Source organism: Myiozetetes cayanensis, unplaced genomic scaffold, assembly GCF_022539395.1.
Source record: "Myiozetetes cayanensis isolate MyiCay16 unplaced genomic scaffold, myiCay2020 scf7, whole genome shotgun sequence".
NCBI classification, from domain to species: Eukaryota; Metazoa; Chordata; class Aves; order Passeriformes; family Tyrannidae; genus Myiozetetes; species Myiozetetes cayanensis.
This window is the reverse complement of record NW_026087964.1, coordinates 43,388,061-43,410,790: the sequence shown is the minus strand read 5'-3', so window position 1 is coordinate 43,410,790 and position 22,730 is coordinate 43,388,061. Positions and strand designations below refer to the sequence as shown.

General features: G+C 41.4%; 1 protein-coding gene across 4 annotated transcripts in view; it reads right to left on the bottom strand.

Moving 5' to 3' along the window:
- Positions 1–22,730, bottom strand: part of SLC20A2 (solute carrier family 20 member 2) — a 58,181-nt gene that overhangs the window by 23,595 nt on the left and 11,856 nt on the right. Inside the window, exons 1-6 of one of the 4 annotated variants that reach the window (XM_050337699.1) lie at positions 16,055–22,694; positions 15,649–15,792; positions 9,292–9,842; positions 3,855–3,995; positions 2,533–2,618; positions 528–624 (exon numbers count right to left, since the gene is read on the bottom strand). In XM_050337699.1, the coding sequence (XP_050193656.1) occupies positions 528–624; positions 2,533–2,618; positions 3,855–3,995; positions 9,292–9,580 (613 nt within the window). In that variant the 5' untranslated portion in view covers positions 9,581–9,842; positions 15,649–15,792; positions 16,055–22,694. Of the gene's footprint in view, positions 1–527; positions 625–2,532; positions 2,619–3,854; positions 3,996–9,291; positions 9,843–10,990; positions 11,008–15,648; positions 22,695–22,730 lie in introns of those variants that run through there. The other 3 variants (XM_050337698.1, XM_050337701.1, XM_050337700.1) reach the window with 3 other exon arrangements.

Sequence of the window (22,730 nt, the reverse complement as noted above, 5' to 3'; positions counted from 1 at the left end):
ATACATTCAAAAAATATAAAAATATGAATACAAGTATAAATTAAAATATGAATAAACACAAACATATGAGTGCACATAAAATACACAAACATACAAAAATATAAATAAAGTCCTTCAACTTCATTTCCTTCTACTGAGTTGCAGTGAAAACACAACACCAAAGAAAGAACATGCATTTAAGGCAGAAACAGGCTTGGGCTTCTTATCATCAAAGGGAAATTAACTAAATTTAAATAACAGTCTCCGTGCCAGACCTACCAGAACAGTGACTCTGCTGATGTCAATGGAGCGACAGCATTACACTGAGTGCATCTTATGCCCTGCGCTGAACCTTCGCTCCTCTGCCCTTCCACTGCTCAAACAGAAGCATGTGGGGAGGGGAATGATTTAGTCTTGCCCTTGTTAACTCCTAACAGAGGAGATAACCCTATGGTGTTGAGGGCTACCTGACAGCACACTGGCAGAGCACCCTTATGCACTGTGTGAAGCCTCCCTCCCGTGCCTCCTCCTGTGGATGGCTCACTCACCTGGTGCCCCTGTGTACATGATGGAAAACACGTTAATAGCTATGGTAGCAGCGTAAAACACCGGAAGAGCGCGGAGACCGTTGGGCACAGGGTCTTCCTGCGTGGAAATCAAGGAGAAAAAGGAAACATTAGTTGGATTTCACACCGGATTTATGTCAGCACGAACCACCATGAAGAATACATGTGCTCCCCAGTCAGTGCTTCTGGGGAAGCTTCACATTGTTAAAGGGAACCAGGGAGACAGGTTGGCTGCAGACCTGCTGAGTGACCTGGTGGCAGGTTTCTTTCTGCACCTGTGTCCTTATCTATTTCTGTCTCCAAGATGAGGAACCCCTTTCACTCAGCACGACTGAAGGGTGGCAAGCAGGAGAGAGCTTTGATGTTTTGCATCGGTGCAATGCATCCACCTCAAAACCTTATTCTTAACCTCTCCATTTTGACTGAGACAGCCTGGCACTTTCAACCAGCTATGAGAAATCTCTGAAGTAGTAAGTGTCTGGCTGCATGGAACAAGTAACACACATAAAGTGAGCACACGGTGTTTAGCATGCTGCCGTGCCTGCTGCCCGCCGCAGCCTCGTGCCCTCGGCACTCACAAGGAAAGGCTCAGCTGACGGCGCAGCGGAAACGCACCCTGTGAGCCACGGACAAAGCCTTTGTGAGGAGACTGCCTTGGCCTTTTGAGGGGCTCTGAGTGTTTGCAAAGAGCCTGGCGAAGCTGAGGGCTGGCTAATGTGGTTTTGGTTCTTGCTGCCATGAGCTATAAAAGGGAGCTGAGAAAAGGCTGCAGCCGCCCTGTGCTGTGCCCCGGTCCCAAAGCGTGATGCAGCATGAGCTGTATTTGCAGGGCCAGCTGCTATTCACAGACACCCCCAACAAGGGCATGAAGCCCTGTAAGAGGCCACAGACTCGCCAGCTAGAAAGCTGCTCTTTTTTTATGCATGCACACAAGTAGCTACCTGCTTATGGCAGAAGCTCTACAGATCTTACTACTTTGTGAATGGCACAGATGGCAATAGAAATGCAATGTCCTTAACTTGAACTTTTTATGCCTCTTGAATGCTTAAATATGTGGCTTTAATACCAGAGTTCATGTATTTTGATGATTAATTTCTTAAGTTGCTAGGTTTTGAATGCCATAGTGGAACCTTTCCTCAGCCTTTATGCAACTTGAATACTTTTCATTCAAAGCTGAGTCTGATCAAATCTATCATCTGTTTTTATCACTGACATTTATTTAGATCAGAAATAAAGAATGATGAAGCTGAGGTTACAGGTGGTGCTATTTATAGCCAAAGAATTAATCCCTCATCTATTTAAGTTCCTTGTATAACTGCTAATATAGTGTCCCTTATTTTAGGTCATTGTCATGCGCTACACTTCCCCATTTTAGCAAGCTGAATGGTGTGAGAGAAATGGAAAAAGTAGATAAAAGTGTTCTGATTTCCAGTTCATGCTGAGTGGCAAGTAAGTGATTTTTTGCACTGGAGGTACATGGACTGATGTTATCAGGTCACTAAAACCCATGGATTCAAGCTTCTCGAGAATCTATAAAATATGCAGATGCCTATCTCCTAATGTCTGATGTGCTGGAAAACCAAAGCTTAAAATTTCACAGCTATAAAATGCCAATTAGAGTATGTCCAAGAGAGAACTGTTCTGTTTCAGTAACAGTCAGAACAGCTATTGCGAGGCTAAGTCAATGCCAGCAAGCTTGTACTAATACAGAAGCAATCTCAATGTACCATCTTCTGACCAAACAGAATATACAATATTAATTATCACACAGCACCTTCTAAGCCTCAAATACTTGTCAAATTACTTACTCTGAGCATTCAGATTGGCTAAAAGCAAGTACAGTTCAAATGGCTATTAAGAAAATGACTGGTCTCCTGTGCAAAAAGCAAGCCACAAACTTTCAACTCTGGAAATGCCAGCACTCGAATGCAAGGCTAGAACACAACCTTCATACCAAGCACTCATTACAATAGGGAGATTTCTTTACCTTGTTTAAAATGAAGAATCTAATCAGCACAAAGAGGACTCCAGACATTAAGCCAGATAACAGTGGGGAAATAAACCAAGAGGCAACTGTGTTGAAGAAAAGAAAGAGGGAAACTTGAAATAAACAGTATTCTTTCATAATAGTTAAGTAAGTTGTTAATGAGCAATAAGTTTAAAACAGTTCTTATACCACTGGAACGAATGTTCTGTATGTTTACTTACAACTGGTGCAACTCAGTGTCCACTGACACTCATTAAAGTCAAACTAAAGCTAGGCACCATTAGAAACATCAGCCAAAGCATCTCCTCATCATTTTGCAAGTTTAGCAATCAAATTCATCATAAAAGTTTCTTGTAGTTTGAATCAGAGTAGACCAAGAAAGCCCTGTAATTTCCTAATCACCACAACCACAAGTGTTGCATGCGAGTGGAAAGCAACTGCATTTAGCAGGATGCCATGCTGCTCACAGGGGAAAAAGTCTCAATTTCCAAAATGCCATAGAAGCACCAACTGCAACGTATAATGCGCGTAAATTTTTTTCAGACCAGCACTGAAAGTGTCCAGGACCGATTTAACTGAAGTAGGTGGCATAACTCCCACTGATTCCAATAAAACTGGATTAGGGTAGCACTCTGGAAATCTCATCCAGAGAGATTTATTGTTCACAGCAAGGTTAACAGATTGATTCTGCTATCACTGCAAACTCTCTTTTACTTTCAATAGAATTGAAAAGAATATATGCATTGCTAAAGTTCAAATATATTACCATGTTTTCAGTATCAAATCCTTTTAACACAGGCTTTAGGCTGCACCTCGGGTTACAAGGCTTCCAAAACAAAAACAAAAAACTCCATCACATCCCTTCTTGGATGTACTGATCTTGGCAATGGGAGGCTGTGAGTTAAACATGCGCTGTGTGCCCAGCTTTTGCCTCCCTGAAGGTGGTGGGTGGAGAAACATGACTGTGGGCATTCACATGATGGCATTCACATTGTTAGAGAGCAAGAACAGGGTAGTATGAGCTGCCACAAAAAGAATTAGAAGAGGAGGAATGTCACCTTGAAGCATGTCTCTGAGGGACAATGTGTCCTCAGCTTGCCTCTGGGGAAGTGCAACTTTTGTCTTACCCCTTTCTCCACTGCAGACACACTGCAGCCCTTAATAAACATGGCATCAGTGCATCTTCTGAATGACACGACTGGGGTGGAAAATAAGTTAACGAAGGAGTGCTATCAGCACAAAGCAGATTTCTGGGAATGTTTTTTTGCAGGCAGCACACACTGTTTCAAATCCTGTCACATACAAAAAAAGACAGCACTTACCAATCTTGACAAGCTGCATCCACTGGACACCCTGCGTGCCAATTGCCACCAGAGAAAATCCAATAGTAGCACCTACAATGCAATGGGTCCCTGATATTGGGAGTTTCAAGAACGATGCAATTAGCTGCCAAACAGCAGAACCTGGAAAAAACCCAACCATATGGCATAAACAACAACAATAATTAACACAGAAAATTCTTTGCCACATACCCACATTCTTTTAGAAGTGCTGCCTACACTCCACATGCGTAGCAGAGATCTTCTAAAGAGAGTTTTGTTCCTGTTCTGTCTCTAAAAGCAGATACTAAGACAGTTTAATAGCAGCTTTGAAGGCTACATCTTACTGATGACTGTTCATGACTAGCAGCTCTTTACACCTTCACAACAGTTCTGGTTTTGTTTTTTTTTGGTTTTTTTTTGAAGGCTTTCAGTATTTACAGCCTGTCTGATTACATACACCAACTGATCCCAGTCTTCATCATCAAGTTTAGAAAACCTTATTCTTGGGAGCTGGACCTGGAAGCCTCCAAGTGATCAGTGTGAGAAGGTATTCACCATTTCACTAGTAAACTACCCATGCTCCTAAATTTGGATACTACCAGAAAAAGACTCAAAATGTGGGGCAGAGAGGTTTTATGCCTCTTCTCAATGGTGCACAGCCATTCAGAGTCCTCTATAGGAAAAATGGACTGAGGAGGGAATAAGGACTCTCTCATTGCCTTCATTTGCAGCTCACTGTCACACTGGAGAAATTCAGAACTGCAGAAAGGTCTTATCTTAGTCATGAAGTAGCCAAAGATATCCTGGGCATAAGGAAATTACTAAGAGATGATGGTTAGGGGTCTATAAAGTAATGCAATGTCTGACGTCCCTACAGATGTCCAGGAAGGATGGTGGTCAAGAGTGCAGGGAATTAAAAAAAGTACCCCAAGCACCACTTTCAGTAGTTAGATTAGACCACATTTGGCCACCAAGCCCTTGAGCATGCAGTTCCATGCTTCAACTCAGTTTCACTTTGCAAGGACCCAGGTTTCCTGCTCCTCTTGCAGTGGCACTAACCTCAGGACACCAAAATAATTTTGACAGTGACACAAGCATTCTGTGGACCTCACCTATTATTAGAGAATTCTTAGAAAAATCTCTTCCTCATCTTAAGACTTGATGGCCTTAAGACTAAATCTTCATGTGTTAAGAGGCACCAATGCCAGCAATCAGATTGCCATGAGAGATCCTGAATTTTCTGGATCATGACACCTCTTAACAGAGTTGCAGCAGACACAGGTGATAAAGCAAGGTCACTGAACATAGGTTGTTACCCAAAATTTCAGCCTCCATCCTCAATTCCAACACTAGAAGCTGGCTTGAAGGTCTTGAAAGGGAGCCATCTGCAAACGGTGATTTGCTGGTATCATATTCAGCTACATTTGGAAGTCAACCAGTTTGTAAAACTGATCTCTCCTGGAGTACTATCGCAAAACAACTGTTACTTCTCTTGCCCTTTAATTTTTGGCTTATTTTCCCCTGTACTAAATAAATACACTTTGAAACCTTTGACATGAACTTAGAGATCAGCAAGTGGAAGTGAGGTGAAAGAGAAGTCAAATGGTTACATTTGTAAGGAGTCAAATAAACACATAGCCCAGCCATAGATATGTAATTACAAAATACTCATTCTGAAAAACAGGGAAATGCAACCCAAGCCACAGCTGCACTGCAAATGTGTAGTGAGGGCTGGGGGTTTTTGTTGGTGGGGAAATAGAGGGATGGTGGAACTTTTTCGTGTTTAATCAACTTAACAGAATCATAGAATCACAGAATGGTTTGGGTTGGAAGAGACCTTAACTGGATCATCCAGTTCCACCCCTCTGCCATGGACAGGGGCACCTTCCACTAGGCCAGGTTGCTCAATTGAAAACAAACATGAGAGCAGGAGTCAAAATGGATGGTCTGAGAAGGACAATGCATGATCTAAACAAGTTTAAGGAAGCATATTAAGGAACAGAAGAAAATACAAATCGCACCAGAGCAGGACTTTCCTGCAGTGTTTGTAGTGCCTTAACTACCTACATCAAAACTCCTCTCTAACAGAATAGAATAGAATCGAATCAAATTGAATCAAATCAGATGGGTTGGAAAGGACCTCTGAGATCATCAAGTCCAACCCTTGATCCACTACCACCACAGTTACTAGACTATGGCACTCAGTGCCACATCCAGTCTCTTCTTAAATACCTCCAGGGATGGAGAATCCACCACCTCCCTGGGCAGCCCATTCCAATGCCTGATTACCCTCTCTGTAAAGAATTTCTTCCTAATATCCAACCTCAACTTCCTCTGGTAGAGCTTGAGACCATGCCCTCTTGTCTTACTGATAGCTGCCTGGGAGAAGAGACCAACCCCACCTGGCTACAACCTCCTTTCAGGGAGTTGTAGAGTGATGAGGTCTCCCCTGAGCCTTCTCTTCTCCAGGCTAAACAACCCCAGTTCCCTCAGCCTCTCCTCATAGGACTTGTGTTCAAATCCCTTCACCAGCCTGGTTGCTCTTCTCTGGACCTGCTCTAGCACCTCAAAATGTATGTTTCCAGTTTTTACCTTTGTAAAACTAACCTAGGAAGCAGGAGGCTCACTAGACCTGTCACAGAGTCCCAGATTCTGACTCTTCATGCCTACTGACACCATGCCTGCACACCCTTTGCTCTAATACCCTCTGAAGACAGAGTGCTGGCTGCAGACTGCCCTGACCAAGAGTCACCAGCACCAACTTTTGGTTCAGGGCGTGTTTCAGTGCTCCCCTGCTGCTGAAGGCACCACATCTATGCTTCCGAGGCTCTGGTGCTGTGTGCTAGCCACAAGTCCCCATCAAATACCATGTCACCTGCAAGACTAGATTAGTACTTTGCTTTGCTAATCCTGGTTGGGATGTCCTCTCTGTTGGTGGCATCTGCTCAGTTGCACCAGCTGCTGACTTCTGCTCACACCAGGACCACTAGAACAACACTCAGACAAATCCTGACAATAACCTGACAGTTAGTTAATGCTAAGAAATACTACAATTTACTCCCAAAAGTAACTTCTGGTCTGCCTAATAAACAACATTTTAATATGCTACAAATTATTACAAAATGCTACATTTTAAAATTTTAATCCCATTGCTCCCTGCATCCTTCTCTCCTAGGAGAGAAGATTGCCCTGAAAATGACCATCTGCTGTTTGCTGCAAGCATCAGGGGATCTTCCATCAACATCTGGAAAGTGGATACAGTGACTCTTGGTCTCTCCCAGACTGTTGACTCATTTAATCTTCATTGAAATTCAGAAGCTAAATCCATTCGCAAAAACATGATCATGAGGCATGAGAGAACAGGGTGGGGGAAAATGCAGAGCAAAAACAGAAAGAGGAAAAGAAAACATCCAAAAAGGCTCAGAGAAAACACAGAAAAAATATCATACATCCAGAGAAAAGTTAGAAATGGATTTGAGAGGAAAAAAAATTGAAATCTGCATTTTGTAACTTGTGATTAATTCTGAGATTTAAAATGTGGAATTTCTTCTTAATGTCCTTACTGGAGGAAGGGAATGCAACTGGTCATGAAGTTCACACAGGCTTATGTAAATACGCATGCAAATAAGTTGTTTTCTTTGAGCTTCTGGCCAGTTGCCTCTGCAGGGGGTATCTGAGACTTAAAACTTTGCCCTGCCAGGATCAGGATGCCAGAAATAGACACAGAAAAGAAAAAGGACCCTTCCGTCAATGGGAACCGTGAGTATCAAGAACACGCAGGTCACTTACACTTCAGATGGTGAGTGAGCTATCTCAGTAAGCAGAGGGCCAAATGATGCAAGTGGAACCCTGAGATTAGCTCAGCTGGTCAGAGCACATTGCTAATAATGCCAAGGTTGTGAGTTTGGTCCCCATTATGGGCCATTCACTTTAAGGGTTGGACTTGATGATCCTTGTGGGTCCCTTCCAACTCAGAATATTCTGTGATTCTGTAATAAAAACCCACCCTACATCCTGAGGGAAAGACCAGGAACCTGCAGCTGACCTTGCAAGATAACAAGAAAGAGGAACTGATGGGGGGTGCCCAAGAGCACTTGCTGTGGTTTAAGGTGGCAATCTCACAGAAGGACCATTTAGGGAAGTGGCTGCGGTCCCAGCAGTGATTTCTCACTAACCAACCCCTCTTCCCTTGGGTAAGGAAAGGTGGTCAACCTTTGGGAGGCTCAGGAGCAGAAAAAGAACTAAGGGAACCTCCCCACAGTCAAGCACACAAAGCCACCTCTGACAACTACAGAAACTGTCACTCAATGTCCACTTTGATCCATTAAAATAAAAAATAATTTTAAAAAGCTAATTTTTCCCCTAAGAAACAGGAAAATAACCACATGCAGTAGACCTCTGCTCAGCTTCACCTATCTCATGTGCAGGTCCTGCCTAAAACTGTGAGGAGGTTAGAGGGGTTAGGTGGAAATGATATTTAGATCAGGTTTAAGTAGGTTTAAGGAAGCAAATTTTTAAGTGGAACATCCCTTTCAAACAGAGGATCCTGCGATGCTTGTATAAATCACGCCACCCTGTCATGGAATGCCACGGACCTGCCAGACTGAGGAAGTGGTGGTGGGATGGAAGGGCTGGCCCCTTGCCTGGGTTGCCTCTCCCACAGTGAAAGGGTTTCCTTCCTGCTGCCTCCTGCCCTTTAAAAGCAGGTTTGCTCCTTGAGGGAGCTCTCTAAAAGCTCACAAAGCCTCTTGCATATAAACAAAGAGTAAATACCGTGGCTTAATGTTACTTACCTCAGAATATGCTATTTGCTCTAAACAGAGATTCAGTTAACTACCACCAAAAGTAGGGAAACAGACTCTAAAGTACACTGACCTGCTGTCTGTTTGGGTCAGAAAAATGAAAGAGACCTTAAATGTGTGATTATTTATCTTCACTGCTCCCTTAGTTTTGCCATGGGCAAGGGTGAAGTGTACAGCTAATTGCAATTGCTCAGCTAGACAATCAGGTTAAGCAAATGTGTTTGGGTTTTCCGTAATTTTTTTTAGAACAATTCCTTCTTGTACATACTCACTTCAAACTGCTGTTTCTGTAGAATCTTCTGTACAGACACAAATGCTATGGTTTCCAATTTTCCATTTACCATCAGAAAAATCTCCAAAATAATTTTTTTCAGTATCCTATATATATATATAGGATCCATTGTGTAAAACATTTCTTTTTGTCTATCAGATAAATGGATGAACCATTGGAAAATGTAAATTATTGGAAGCATTTAAAAAACATAGGAGACTTAAATAGGAGTACAGGCCACTGCATTCATAGAAAACCAGATGTGCAGGTCCAGAAGATGGGAAGACTTAATTAATAATGTTCACAACAAACAGGATGACAAATACATAACAAATGTTACTTGGAATAGGAAAGTGTTACTTACCAACCATTGCACTCACTTCTCCTGCCATCAGCAGTGGGACAGACTCGTTGTACAGGTTAACATCAATGATACCTTTCCGAATTGTTTCTCCTACTTTTGCTCCCAGTAATACTGAGCCAGTGGTTTCAAAAACTGAAGCCAAAATGCAAGCCTGGCGTAAAGTAACGACACCAGAGCCCACAGCCGTGCCAAAAGAATTTGCAACATCATTTGCACCAACAGAAAAAGCTAAAATAAAAGCAATGATAAAACCCACAATGACCATCCACAGGTACTCATCCATTGCCATCTTTCCCAAAACCGTAGATTAGCTTCCCCTTTGCAAATAGTTAATAGTCAAGGCTGGAGGGCACCGCAACGGATTTGGAAAGCAGATTTCTTGTAAACAATGAGTTCTCTCTGGAAAGTGCTGGGTAGTGTTAGAATGTGAAGAAACTGCTAACTGCTGATTTTCAAACTACTATAAATACTGTTCATTTGGCTGCCTTCGGTCAGCAGTGAAACACATTCCATATTTTGCTCCCAAACCGGCACAACTGCGATGGTCTGTCCTGCAAAAGAGAAAAAAGAAAAAGAAAGAAGAAAAAGAAAAGAAAATTAAAAAAAAAAAAAAGGAATACTCAGCAGAGCCCATAACAATGCCTGTTTTCAGAAGTAAACAGATGACTTAAACCCACTAATGGGGTCCTACCTCAGCATGTGACTGCTCTAATCATAAAGCAATTCAGAAAAGATTCAAATTAGGTCACCTCCAAAGCAATATGTTTCTTGCTGTATCACTGACCAAGAAAATCTTTTGAGCAATTTAAAAGGATTTAGAAAGTTTGGGAGTTTTGTTTGTGTTGAATTTACCGAGCAGAGCAATAAGCCCTCTTTCTAGCAGGAGGATTCTTCTTGGCTTTTTGTACCCAGTGAACATAAGACATGTGGAGTGTATAGACCACACCAAACAGCCTGATTCCCAGCTGATATATATCACCTAGCTTCGCTGATCTCAGCAGAGCTCTCAACATTTTATCAGGTGCAGCCATGGACACACTCCTTTGGAAAATGATTTTATATATATGTCTGTCTAGGAAACACCACTGAAAATCCTCTGAAGAGCATTAATCTGTTGCTGTTATCATATCCCATGCAGTAAGAATACCATTTTGTTACAGCTTTTTAGTCACTGAAACAGCACAATAATGTCAATATTTCCATGAATCCCTACTGGCTTAGAGAAGTCTATAAAAAAAGCATAACTAAAACATTGAGCTCTCTGCTCTTTCCTACAGATACGTATCAATTACTGTAATTATATTCAAACCATTGTTAAAGATACTTTTCAGTATTTCTTTTGATAGCTTCAGATTTATGACTGTCTATTGAATTAGTCTAATCTGATAAAAGAGTAAGCTCTCTCAAACAAAAAAATTGACAAGGGAATTTAAAAAATAAAACCTTCACCACCCAAAAGACTGTTAAACAGAGTGATAAGGCCCACAGTGACATCAAGATGGTCAAAAGCTAGAAGCAAATTTTCCCAAAACACCTGTCTCCTCCAAGGGCTAATTCTCTTCTCTTCTCTTCACAGCCACCACAAAGACATCCAGTGGCAAGGGGTTAAGTGAATGCAAATATGCATCAGCCAACTCTACATGTTTTAAGAAGCATCTCTAGAGATCAGGGGATATCAGATTAAAAGCCCTGAGACCACCTCCTGCTTGCTCAGTTTCCCCACCGTTGCTTCAATTTCATGCAGTATTCCCATATGCGGAGCTTCAAGATCATGCTTAATTTCTTTTGATGACCCAAATGCAATATAGGTCCTGCAGTAGCGAGGAGTAAGGGTCCTCTGAAATAATGGCAAAGTTAAAAATTAAAAGAGATTTGGCATATTCCTGAGATGCTGGATGCTTGAGAACAACAAACAGGAAAATAGCTCATCAATACGTAAGTGTTTTCTTAAAAAACTCTTAATCTGATGTCAAGGATTGATACTTTCTCCACCTATACATACTCAGCAGAAAAGATGTCCCTGTTTCTTTTTTCCAGGCTCCAAACTGGCTGAACAACTGTTGCTCCAGTCTTTTCCAGACATGGAGCAGACATAAATCCTTAAATGCCTTACACTCTAAAATAACATTTCAGAAGGTCTTGATGGCTAAAAACATTTGTATAAGGATTTTTATACTATGAGATAACATGAGAAAACAAAGCACCAAAGCACGTTTGCTGTTTGAAGACTTGTTGCCTTTTTATAATTCATGAGCACTCAGCCCATTGAGTGGAAAATGACTTGACAGAGACAGAAAAGGCTAAAGATATTTGGAAGAAACAATTATGGTCAGCACTTGTTTGCCTGTGAAGGAAAACAAAACCCCACTGAATGCGTTTATTATAAAAATTCTATTATGTATATCAGATTTTTACTAGGAGATGAAGTTCTGAAGTAGAGTCCTTCCTTGATCCTGGAGATTAATGATTAAATTCTTCATCTTGCATGGATTTACACAGTACCTTCGCCAAGTTAGCCTCGATGCCCCAGTTTTCCTGAAAACGGGCAAAGCTGACTGAGCTCCATGCATGCATCCACAGACTCTGTGATTACATGAGACCCATTCCCTTTGGACAAGCAAGATGAAAGCACACCCATATTCCCAGTAGAGATCTGTCTTTTCTCTGCTTATCAACCAACCTACCAATTCACTGTGGTGACCCAATTTGTGGGATAAGGAAGAGTAGGGGGATTGTGACATTCCCCCACCGCAACGGAGTTCATGGGACAGTGTTTGTCAAATCTGGCTCCTCCAGCCACAGCAAGTTCCTGCAGCTTCCAAAATAAACCACTAAGTCACAAGGTTGCCTTTATTAGATTTCCTGGGAAAGGGTGGGGAGAAATCCTCCAGATGGTCCCAAAGAAATTAAGACTTCAAGTGTGTGTATGTGTGCTCCTAAAACACCTCGTGAAGGCCAAGGAGTATCCAAAAGTCAGTGGGGCTTTTGGCAAACAGCTCAGAGAGGCGGCTACATAAACTCCCTCCCTGTGAAATGGGATACATGGCCTCGAGAGAAAAGGATGTCTTAAGTAAGAAGTCACCCCTCCTGTCACTTTACCAAGGTGATGGTTCAAAATAGAGCTTACTCCAAAACTTGGGAGCCTCAACCTGATCTCCATTGCACTGGCACAAGGAACAGAGCACAGCAACAGACAAGCCTTGTTTTTAAGAAGATGAAAATCAAAAGGAAAATAGGAATAAACACACATTTGAAAATCAACACGTAGGCTGCCTTTGAATGGCTAGGTGTTACTACTTTCAAACTTAAAAAATGGTAAGAGATTTTAAACGCTTATAAAGAAAGAAACAAAGAAAAAAAGGCACATCTCTGAGAAAGTTTTCAGAAATGCAAAATATCCTGCAAAGTAGGCCGGTGACTAAATAGAGACTAAATCTTGTACCATGCTTCTTTCTAAAGCTCAAAATACATCTGGCATGCTCAGACATGCTGAGTTATGCCCCTCATCACCTAATCTAACCGAAGAGCCTGTGGTATTTCATGTTTTTACTGGGATGAAAAAGAAACTAGGATGGAAAAAACACCATGCAGTAGGGAACGGCAGATGATCTGCTCTGTGTGTGACACCTGGAAGTCACTAGCCTCTTTCTCTCCTGTGCTCATCTATATTTCATCAGTGTATCCTTCTGCAGTGCAAATGCAATTCAACCTGACCTGCTAGATGATGGGCAATCCTTCCATTTACCTGTGGGACCAATACCCCCTCTGAAGTCAGGTGCACTATGCTACTGCAGCAGACTCTGGGTAGAAAAGTTTGTTTTCCTATTTAGGCTTTGGATAACTCTTCCAGAGCCAGCCCAGCCTGTTCTGCAGTGGCTGTGCTGCAAATTCACACTTGGGCATTAGCAGGGCAGAGGAACTGTGTTAGGACTGGGGAGCTGCAGGACCTGAGGCTGGAGCATGCATCTCTGATGGCAATTAGAACGAAGGAAAATGTGAAGGAAGATGACATTTCAAGTTGTAAGAAGCTAATTCTGCATTAATGCAAGACTTTCAGCTAATAGAGTTTTCTTATGATCCATAATCAGCGTACCACACTTAGAAGGTCTGAGTCAAAGCTTTTTAAGTGGACTTAGAAACTTACAGAACTTGCATCTCAGTGAGAAAAATTTGATTTTTGGAAATGCTAAGCACGTCCCTCTGCCTCGCTGGCAGATGATCCAGACACCCCCCCCGGACTGTATTTTGTTGCTAACTAAACAGCTTGTTATAACTCTGTCAACACAGAATGCTACTTCTTCCCTAAGGGAGAGATGAGAAAAAAAACCTAGGTAACAAAGCACCTTGATTCATGCACAATGACAAGTGAATCCTCAGGAAAAAGTTAGGATCTCATGGTAATCACAAGATCATTTTAGGACATGTTTATAGATGGACATTTACTAAGACAGCTCTTCTGGAAACTGTTCACGGTACACTTCTGAGCCTAGACAAGATTTTAATGAAAAAAATAATACTAAATTTGAAAATCAAAGATGACAGGGTGTTGGGTTTTTTTTGGGGGGAGGGAGTTTACTAAACAAATTGCTGCTAAAGAGAATGCAGAAGTATCCAGCAGCAGGGATGAATGGATAAATAAAAACTCTGGACTAAGTTCAAAGTCCTGGGAAGCAATCAGAGTACATTACCCACCAGCAATCCAACTGTATGACATAAAGGAAACAAGCCGAGATCCCATAAATATCTTTTAATCTTCTCTTTGCAGGAAATTGGGGAAGAAACCTACTGCACTTATGAAACATTGAAAGGTATGCAGCTCACACCATATATAAATCATGCTGTATTGCAGTTCTTCTACTCTCAGAAGTTGCCCCACACTCCAGCTGAAAACTTTCCTCTGCTCTGGATGGGACAGAGATTCCACAAGGTCCCACTTTTCACTGATTTGTTGTTGTCCAAGTATGAGGAAAAATCTAAAGACAGCAACTAGTGCAGCATTTCTCAAGATAACTCTTACAACCACTCCACTTCACTTTATGACAAGGCAGACAAGGGAGGATAATTCCTTTTCCCCTGCCGTGTTCAAAACAGCAGACGTTTCATGATCAACAGTGGCACTGAATCTGCACTGACAGGCAGGTTCACTTCCAGTTACCAGTGGCTGAAAAGTCTGTCTAAAATGCTTACCAGACAGCAGCTTCTAGGAGGTTAGTCCGTACCTCTCTAATTTCTGCATGTTGTTCTTTATGTAAAACCGATCTGTCAGGCTGTACATAAACTCAGACCAGATCTGGCATTCCAGTCTATTGGTACTAAACACAGCACTGCTTAGAAACCAAACGTGATTTATAACCAAAGCTACAAACCATTCATATCAATAGTCTTTATCATTTCCAGTTCATTCTCGGGCCAGAAGGCTCACAAATTATTTACTGTAAACTACCAATGGTACATTCATGATATGAAAGGTGGTATTAATTCAAGTTGTTCAAGACTAAGAACATCCCTATATGGCTCTAAATTACATGCACAGGACTTGTCACAAGGCCAAGCATTATGCAAGTTTAATGCTTCAGTATACAAAAACCACTCTCGACTTACTATAAAAAAAAAATCAATTACCATATCTGCAGAAGCGAGTTTTGTATCAATCAGTTCCTATTTTAACACATTCACAATGTGTTTAAGCATACTTCACACTACTACTTGATATGGAAACAACACTGAAGTTGATAGCTTTCCAAGGATTCATATCCAGTTTAACATTGCAGAGAGGGACTGTCAGTGTCAGCTCCCAAAACTTTCAGAGGATGCTTCCTTTTCTTAGTCCCTATCAACCTTTGTTCCCACCACTGAAAGGTCAAAAATGCATATAAAATATTTAGTATGAGATTTGTTGCTGAAAACATTCACTAAAAAGACAAAACAGCAGACACTTTAAACAGCAGTTCTACAGACAAGTAAGATAGGTAAAGTATCAACAAGTGCATTTGCAGATAAATATCTTTTTTCTCTAACTAAAGGACAATTTGATCCTTCAGTGACTGAACAAAGTCTTTCTTATAAGCAAGGAGTTGTTATGATTCAACAGTGCAGATTTTCAAGAATCATTCACAGAAAACAAGAGTTCATGGTTACAAAAAAACATGTTTTACAAAAGAAAACCATGCAGAGAAGTCTTTAAAACTCACCCAGTATTTAAAAGCTGTTTCAAAAGAAAAGGAGCTAAGTTCTTCCAGCAACCTTCCCTCCTGATTGTAAATACAGGTTGAAGTCTAAAATAGACATCCTATCATTCAGCACAGTCACATCTGAACATGCAAATTTCCAGAGGGTAGAAAGAGGGCTATAACTTACACCAGGCAGTCCGGGGATAAAATTCACTCCGGCACAGGAGAGCACACAAGACAACACCGAGAAGCATCAATGCGAGTCCAGAGTCTTATTCAGTAGGTGAAAATCTGCCTCCTCTTAAGCAAAGAATTCTGCTGGGGGTGGGCACTGATAAAACACAACACTGCGTCACGACTGCTCTAGTGAGACAAACCAATCCAATGAGGCTCATATTAAAAGCAACAAAACGTTTCCTTTTTTTTTTTTTTTTTTGCCCCCCCCCCCAGCACAGGCATAGACAAGAAAGGAAATCTCATTTTTGACCATCAGCTGAGCATTCTGGTGAGATCTGAGGAGTCACAGATCTATTATTTGCAAGCACACTTAAATGCACTTTTAATTCAAGCACACGTGACGGTAGGATACATACGTCCAATTTGGGAATGATGTTGCATGCTTGCTACTTTATCCATGTCAGCAGAGGTCTCACAGGCTATGCAGTCTGCAGAAAGTTAAAGATGTGCACGAGTTTTGACTGGATCAATGCCTAAGCAAGCAACTTCACTTTCAACAGTTCAGCCTAAATTACCCAATCCAGATTCCTTCAACCACTTTCCTTTAAGTGGGAAACATTTTTGCATGTAAGTCAAGGCAAAACTAATGTTTGCCTGAAACCACCCAGCTTAGCTTTATATAAAATATTTGCTTTAAGACTATATAATGCAGTTAAGCTACCATATTCAGCAAAAAGGAATGTAAATCAAAACTGCTTTGTCACTGTTAAACATCTGACAGACAAAAATTTATTTGGACACATTTCTGGTTTATAAATAAATGATGTTTTAAATTTATCTGCTAGGTTTTACTCCATTCTGAGTCACTCAAAGCCACGGAATGATATTCCAACATAATAAAACAAAATCTGTAAATTTTCTGCACCCTGACCATTTGAGAAAAATCAAATAATCAATTTAGATTTGTAAACACAGACTTGGAAACATAGTCCCTTCCTCATTTATTTTTTCAAGTTTGAATAAAGGATATTTCTTAACAATAAGTCAGAAGTTTTTTGATTTGGTTAAATTCAGCTGCACATCTGCGGGGGTAATTCGGTAAAACTGAAAAGTAGTTTACATTTCTTAAGAAAACTCACATGTATTAGCAAGCCTACATCACCTTCTAAAAAGAATTAGGGCAAAACTCCAGTTAGAAATCTGCAATGCAGAAATAACGTTAAAATTCCCCCCCCCAAAAAAAAAAAAGAATTATATGTATCAGGCCACGATGATTTTTAAGAAATGCTGACTCTTTATTTAGGGTTGATGCCCAGCTACTATTAAGTCTGCAACATAGTTGCTACTTTTGGGGAAAACTACATCTCAAATCTGGTTGCAATGTCTTTCCTTTTACTTCTGTAATGGCTGGCAAACAGGCCTCCTAGTTTTAGAAAAGTGAGAGGTTGATACTTTCACACTGGCCTTTCCTTATGGACAAAAGCAACATATTTGAACAGCAAGGACATTAATCTTTTCCTGCAGATCTAAACATATCTTAATACCTTTTTTTGCTTTTCTATTTTTTAACAAGTAGCATCAATCAATTCAAGTGAGAGTGATAATAATTGTAAACATTAAGTCAGACTGTATTTATAGATTTGGATTCCAAAGTTTTAAGGAAGTGAATAAACAAACTCAAAAGCTTCTCAGAGACCTCATTTAACTTTATGAAGTAAAAAAAAAAAAAAATTTGCAAAATATTATTTCATGTTCTCGTTATAGCTGACAAATTCTTGATGTCTGCCTCAAATCCAAACAGTCCAAGTAAGCACTAAACCCATCCTAGTTCTCCTTAAAGAACCACTGACCCAGCTTAGAGTAATCACCGCCAGCGTGCAGATGTAGGTAAAGAGACGGTCGAGAGGATGTGCTATTTGAGAGGTATCTGTATCGACTTCAAAGCACAGAAGCTGCCAGCCTGACCTGTGGGAATCATCTCAGACCCAGGAGAACTACAAACTGGAACCATTTGAGTGCCACTTCCCACGAGCCAGCCTGGCCACAACGGTGGTTTCTTGTTGACCTAAGCTTCAGAGCTCAGTCCACACGCAAAGCAAAGGATATAATAAACAGCACAGAGAAAAGGAAATGTCTTCAAAGCTTTTGTTCTGCTAAATCAGCATTGCGGACTTCAGGCATGGGAAAATTCAAGCCAAGATAGGTTGACCATTAAAAAGAGTTATAATTTGGGATACCACTAAAGAAGCAAGCAAAGGAAAATTTATAAGACCACAAAATAAATTGCGAGGATTGGTTTTTGGCAATGGCAGCACCAGTTTGGTTCCCATCAAATCAAGTATCTGTAGAAATGACAAAGATCATATATTACAATCTCAATCAGATATCATAATTTGGTTTTAATTGTAAATTATTCCGGTAAATCCACAATTGATAGATCCCTGTTTGATTCAACAAAACCGTGCTGGGCAGACTTATATTATGGCTTAAATAATGCAATACGACATGCCAATTTAAATAATTAATTTTAAACACCCTTTGTTTTGTATTTCTGCATCAGCTATTTTCTGAAAGATGCCCAGGTTCTCATTTCCCAGTGACCACTAAAACAAAATGAATTTGCAATTTAATGTAACTTTTATATCGAATATAACTGGCCTTTTTTGCCATTCAGGTCAGAAGGCTACATATTTGAGCAATTATATATATTTTGAAGTACACACATTTTGAGTAGAAGATAAAGGGGGATGAGTATAATTTTCTAACATAAAAACCTGTAAGAATTGGAACCCGAATGCCTGTGAACTGCGCTTGTTCAGAAACAGAAAAGCAATAAAAACATCCAAAAAGTGTAGAATGTTGTTCCGGTTACACTGTGCCAGCTTAAATAATGTTACTGACCAGCCACATGAGCTTTCGGGCTTTTATATTCCTGATGGTACTTTAAAATTGGGAGCCATAAGCAGCTGGAACTGGGGACCCTACCCCTGCCTGGGAACCCTTATTTCCCCTCATCTACAAACAAAGAAAACAAAATCAATGAGGAGGGATGAAAATCGGTAGCAGATGGCTGCACAGGTATCACAAAGCATCTCAATGAAAACCAGCCCTTGCAATACCCTCTTCTTTCTGCCATTGAAGGCCCCTGCGAATACCTCCCCCACAGGGGGCTTGAAGCAGGACACCACACGCCGATCATTACCTGGAAATTAGCCCTGAGGTTCTTGAGGCTAACAGATTTAACAGAGCTCTACCAAACACAGCAACTCCTCGGGGTGCTTTGGTAACTCCATGATGCCCAACAAATGCCAACAAAACTCCTGAGTATCTGCTCTGCAGAGAGCTGCAAACACAGTTCAGGTTGTAAAGAGCCAGCTCCAACCAATAAAAGTGCATTTGCTTCTGCGTTATCGGGTAGCAAGGTCCAACACATTCTATCAGGATAATCTCCAAAAGAGAGGCATCTGTGCTTCACTGAAAGAAAAACCATCTCAGGGACTGTCTGGAAAATTTAATGTGGTAGACATAAAAATTTAAAAGTCATTTAGCATTCAGGGATGGAGCAACTCCTCTGCTTTGAGGAATCAAACCACTTGGATGGGCTTTCTTGATGGCTCTGAACTCTGTCACCCTGTCATCCATACGTTGTTTTTTTTTCCAGCAAGCCTGTGGGCTCTCAAAGACAATACCCTTACTAGGGGACTTCCACTCCCAATGGCCGAGGTGAATTAGCTGTGCTTGCACAGGCATGCAGGGAGAGCTGCCATGTTACAGCATGTGACTGCTTGAGATCACACTCATCTATTGAGTGAGCCAGCCCTGGGAAAATGAAGGGGAGGAACCCACAACTGGAATTGCTGGAGGCCAAGGCTGGCACAATGAATGACACAGGCCCTGGGTCTTGTGTGGCCTTCGAGAGCCATGCTGACTCCAACCCCTGCCACAGCACAAGCCCATGTCAAGTCAGGAGGAGTTTGAAGGCAGCAAACCCATTCTGAAGGACAAGGCTTTGGCCAGCACTGATTCAAGCAGTGCCCCAGACAATTCAGTGAACTGGACCTGTGACTCTGGCTGATTGACCGGAGACTGAGCGTACCTGTGTCCATACTAAACCCAAGCAAAGGGGTGAACTGCTGCTCTGAGCCACCCTTCCATCCATCACTTCCCCTCCCCAGCCCCCTACACAAAGAAAACAATCAGCATGGGCACTGTATTCTAAAAGCACTGGCTACTGCTGACAACTCAAGGAGCATTATCCTAAAATACTAACAGACCTGTACTGACTTTACACGGAACATAAAAAACTGCCCATGAAACACTCCTGCAGCAATCCAAAAATACGCATTTTGCAAATTCAGAGGCTTGTGCAGAGATGCCCTTGGTAAAAAGCCAGAGTGTGGTTGCCAAAAGTCAACAATGCAAATTTTACAGATAAAGGAAACCTGACACCTCCAGCCCCAGATTGCCTGCTATTTCCATTTCGGTTTGGGTTTCAGAGAATAACCACTGTGGAGTCTTCTGTTTGAGCCAGAAGAGATGGCTGGAGCTCCCCTGGGTCCAACAACCCTCTCTCTTCGAACAGAGCTGGAGTGAGAGAGTAGCTATCAACATGCCAAACCACACTGGCTGGCTCTCACTGACAACCTTCAAAATCGGTGTGGCCAGCAGGACAGAAAACCATGCACTGCTCAAATGAGGTAGCTGAATGTCAAAAGGAGAAAAGGACCAGGGGTATAGCCAAAGAGAGGAGGGACGATGACACTCAGAGGTGTTGACCAGGGGTATGGGAGTAAGTGGAAGGAGATGAGACCAATACACTACAGCAGCGCAGTGTATTTTTTTTCGTATGAGGATTGAAGCAATAAAGATATGAAGGGGGAAACAGCAATAAAATCTGTGACCTTGGCTTCATTTCATAGGAACAGGAGCCAAATATCACACCAAGAGGTTGGTGACCATGCCTAATGCTGCCTGGAGACCATGCAAAGAATGGCATCTGACAACTAATAGGACTGTTTCCCCCACAAAGTCCAATAGCTGCTGATCCCTGTATTTCTGAGTCCATGTAATAGTCCACACCTATCCTCCTGGAGCCTTTGCTGCTAGAGACATGAGGAGCACAATGGTGAAGCAAAAACCTTGAGTTCTACCTACTAGGCAGTATTAACGTGCTTGTTGCTTCGCTGTAGGTTGATGATACTATTGAAGCAAACAAGTGGCCAAGACTTGTCACACTGGCTCGGCATTAAATCACTGTCAATGCAGCATGCCAAAGAACGTCCAATAGCTGGGTACTTGGCTTAGCAAACGCATCCAAGAGGACTTACTAAGGGTGTGTGAAGCAGGTCAAGAGAAGTCAGGTTTTACCTCTCACGGAGAGATGGCTCTGTGTTTTATCTGGGCTTTTCCTAGCTGGAAGCACTTTTCCAGTGCTGATGTCCAGGTGGAGCACAAAGAGTCCTCCGAAAGGTATGGACGGGATAACAGGACACATGGAGTGACGAGCATATTCACCTGCAGAAAGAGCTCTAACAGCTAGAAGTCCTCTGCTTGACACAGAGGCTACAGAGAAGGGAAAGTTATTAAGGTCGCAGGATATATTGAGTACATGGCACCAGCAAACAGCGCCAGTGCCCAGCGTGCCTCATCCTCTGAGAAGCATGTTTATAGCTAAGCCAGGATGATGATACTAACATGTCACAGCAGCCCGATAGTTGCCCAGAGGAGAAAAGATAGAATGGACGCTGCTGAGAGGTCAGGAATAGCAAAGGGGATTCTGTGAGGAACCCTCCCTTCTTCCCTTGCCTTCTGGTGTGAGAATCAGAGCTAGTCATGCCAGGCCCCTGCTATGCCCACCACAGCTTGAACTGGGACTTCTCCAGACCTACACATTTCCCTTGCAGAAAATGGCCAACCCAACAACAGGAATGGCACAGCACTGACACAGACGTCTCCACTCCACATGAGCACCGAGAGAAGAGCCACACCACTTCAAGGAACGGTGTAAATTCTGGAAGTATCAGGAAAAAAATCAAGCAAAAAAGGAGAAAACAACATAAAAAAAAAATTTAAGTTTTCTACAGCAGCCAAGCATGACAACTACACCAGAGTGCTCTGGAATATGGAAATACATGCAGAGCATACTTCTTTCAAAACCTGGAAGGGACTAAGGTCTACTTCTGTCATACTAATAAGAAAAATTTACTGTTATACATAAAACAAATGAGCAAGTGGATCATCATGTAAATAAAGAACACTGAATACTCAGGGAAAAAAATACAGAAAATATTTTTTTTAAAGAAGTAATCAAGGAGTCTATAATTAATAAACAACTGATTGTTTCTGGTCCTCAAGACCTCCCAAAGCCACAGAAGTTGTTTTTTCTTCCAGCTCTTCTACACATAAATTAAAATAGGGAAGATTAATTATGTCATTTCTTCAACTATCAGTTCCTCAGTGTTGAATTAAGCACATATTTAATTAAATCAAATTAATAAAATTATGTGAGGAAAACAGTTGCTCTGAAACAGTGGAATACATTACTCCCCAAATGGGCTTAATATTTCAATCAACACTGTCTTCAAGCATTTAACCAGTTATCTCCCACAATTTGCTTTTTTCTTTAAAACTTCAGCAGAACACCTTTCAATTGCCTCATTTAACACAAATAACTAAACAGATTACAATAAATTTGGGCTATATTACAAGTTTGTTTCTTTCAAATTCGAAGTACTATATTTTTTAAAACAGAATAATCCTTTCAAGTTTTAAAAATTTCTCAACCAAGCAAAAAGTACCTTCCTTTCTCCAAAATAATCCAGAACATGGACCATATTGTTCACTAATGTACATTCAATCTGGGATACAATGGTACGTTAACCTAATGTGAAATTCAGGGGTGCAGAAGACCATTCTGTATCTAATTTAAACACAATCATCAGTTACTGACAAATCTATTTAAAATATGAAAAAAATTACAAACTGATCCACTGGCTACTCTAATCCTGAGATTCTGCTTTGACTGAGATTCTCGAGGGTTTATTCAGATAATAGAGTCATTGCACAAAGTCGGAGGCACAGTTCTCCCTCAAG